Source organism: Bison bison, unplaced genomic scaffold, assembly GCF_000754665.1.
Source record: "Bison bison bison isolate TAMUID 2011002044 unplaced genomic scaffold, Bison_UMD1.0 scf7180017864239, whole genome shotgun sequence".
NCBI classification, from domain to species: domain Eukaryota; kingdom Metazoa; phylum Chordata; class Mammalia; order Artiodactyla; family Bovidae; genus Bison; species Bison bison.
The window spans coordinates 2,280,854-2,283,379 of NW_011494811.1; the positions used below are offsets into that span (position 1 = coordinate 2,280,854).

The following is a 2,526-nucleotide window of genomic DNA, read 5'->3' on the forward strand; positions in this document are numbered from 1 at the left end:
CTGCGATTCATGGGATCGCAAAGAGTCGGACACGACTGAGCGACTGATCTGATCTGATCTGATCTGAAGAAGCCACTCCCTGGAGGTGCAACCTTCCTCCTAAGTAGGGACTGCTGCTGCTAAGTCCCTTAAGTCGTGTCCGACTCTGTGCGACCCCATGGACTGCAGCCCACCAGGCTCCCCCGTCCATGGGATTTTCCAGGTAAGAGTACTGGAGTTGGGTGCCATTGCCTTCTCCATAAGTAGGGACACGTGGGTTTAAATGGCCACAAGCAGCCAGTTCCATAATTCCACATTCAGCCTGCAGGGGGCAACATCTCTCTAGCAATTACCACAATGCGAGTGACTGCAGGAAACGCTTTTAATTGACCAAGGAATTAGGGTTTTGTTTTTGTAAAAAAAAAAAAAAAAAATCAGATCAATATATTTCCAGTAAGTAATTTTTACCCCTACATATTGTCACATAGAGATGTTACTCTCTTTCTATATACAGTGCTAGGTACAGAGTAAGTTTTTAACAAATAAATACTTGTGGATTGATCAGTTGTTTGAAGAAAACCCAAACTTGCCTGAGGCATGGAAAGTACAGAGTGAGCAAGGAGGAAAGAAATTAGAGGTTGGTGAATATGCATGAAAAAGCACTTTCTTCTCTGGTTAATAGTTTGCCCAGGCAGGGAAGTGCATTTGAAAAATCTCTCTCCAAGAGCAAACCATTATTAATTTGGAGTCTTTAAAAACAAAGAATAAAATAGTAGTCTCGGTTGATAAATCGTCCTCATTTCAAAGTCCATCTCGCATACGTGATGGATCAATGGGTTCCAGGTTTATGCAGGTTCCTACATGTTTAAAGCTTTACATGGAGACTCAGGCCTTTCAGATGCGTTGACTCTGAAACTCTTGCACCTCTTGCACCTAGGCTTGGAAGAGACTGGTTGAAGCCCGCCTACCACGGAGAAGGGACCATTAAGGTTCGTTTCTCCGGCAGCCCTGACCGCAGAGCAGGGCAGCCCTCCTGGCCTTGGCTGGCCTAGCAGTAGACACGCCCGTGTTTTGAGTCAGTAACATTCCTTTCCCCACAAAGCAGGCCACAGGCCCCTGCCCTGCAGCCATTTGTCCACCTCTCCAACGGCTCCATTTTCCGAACATCAGAGGATCAGCACCTTCAATACCACCAGCATCCCTGAGCACCCTGACCCATGGGGACTCCTTTTGGGGAGAGGCTAACAGACTCAGGCAGTTTGGGACAAAAGGCCCTGCCAGAGAGGATGCCGGGCAGACGGTCTGTCCATGAATGAGGGACACGCAGTTCTCAGCGCCCCCCTGGAGGGCAGTGTCTCCCACAAAAGCTGCAGACGGATGTTCCAGCTTCACCCCTGATGACACTGGGCCAACCAATGGCTGCAAGCCTTCTTACAGGCCCAAACCCCATCTTCCAGGGCTCGCAGTGGCAGTTGCATGGGGTAAAGCTTCTGCAGGGAGGAGGCAAGGTGATCCGAGTGGGGGCAGCTGAGAGGGAGACCTCCGGGACCCCGCTGACCAGCTGGACCACGGCAGCCAAGGGAGCCGCCTCCCCGCCTGACTGGGAGTGGATGTTGCAGGAGCCCGGCTGCCTTCCTCCACTCCCTGACTTGCTTCCTGTCCTCTGGGGTAGACTTCAGCATGGCTGTTGGCCGCAGCTCCGGCCCAGGGCCCTCAGGACACATATGCGAGGGATTTGGGGGTGGGGGAGTAGTCAAGTCTTCCTCGAGGGTGCTGAGGCTGCAGGTGGGGGAGCTCACCTGAGGAGGGGAGTGAGCGAGCAGCCCCACAGCCAGGGCCCCCCAGGAAAGGGGCCCGTGGAGACTGTGGCGGGCCGCCAGCCCAGAAGCGCATCGGGCCCCTTTCTTCTCTCCCCCATAGTGTGGTCGACAGAAGGGGCCTTGACAGAGGGTTTCAAAAGCCAAAGGAGGGCTGGGAAACCCTGGGGAAGCCAGGGTCAAGGAGGGTGGCAGAGTCACAGAGAGGTACAGGGCGCTTGACAGAGGGTCGTGGGCCCTGCCCACCCCATTCCCCTAGTCAGAAAAGTCTCTCCACACAATCAGGCCCCTCCTTCACTTTACCAGGCAGCACCCAGCTTGAGCCTGCACAGGCCTGGCCTGGACGCAAGGGTAGGATCTGGGGTGAGGGGGACGGGGTGGCACTCCTGTCCTCTGAGGGTGAGGCTGCCCACCCCCAGGTGGAGCTCTGGCAGAGAGGAACTGGGTGGAGTTAGGCCTCCCCCTGCCACGCCTCTGCCCCCAGTGAGGAAGGCCTTGGGGGGCCAGGGGAGGGGTGCCCATCACTTTCCCCCCCGGGGAAGCGCAGAGGGGGCTCCAGGCTGCGTGGCCATGATGTGGTAGATGGACTCTCGGAAGCGCTGGTCCCTGCTGAGCCGCTTGGCTACCTCCTTCAGCTCCTCCATATTGTTGGCTTCCAGCTGGGAGGTCATAAAGGACTGGGACGGCTTCACTGGGGAGATGGTGGCCCCAGGGGCCTGGCCGTGAACAG

The 2,526-nt window shown here is 55.6% G+C and overlaps 1 protein-coding gene across 1 annotated transcript in view; it reads right to left on the bottom strand.

Moving 5' to 3' along the window:
- Window positions 1–1,367: 1,367 nt before the first annotated feature.
- PLEKHD1 (pleckstrin homology domain containing, family D (with coiled-coil domains) member 1) overlaps window positions 1,368–2,526 on the bottom strand; it is a 43,955-nt gene continuing 42,796 nt past the window's right edge. The window contains exons 16-17 of the mRNA XM_010846819.1: window positions 2,322–2,512; window positions 1,368–1,950 (exon numbers count right to left, since the gene is read on the bottom strand). Of these exons, the coding sequence (XP_010845121.1) occupies window positions 1,368–1,950; window positions 2,322–2,512 (774 nt within the window). The remainder of the gene's footprint in view (window positions 1,951–2,321; window positions 2,513–2,526) is intronic.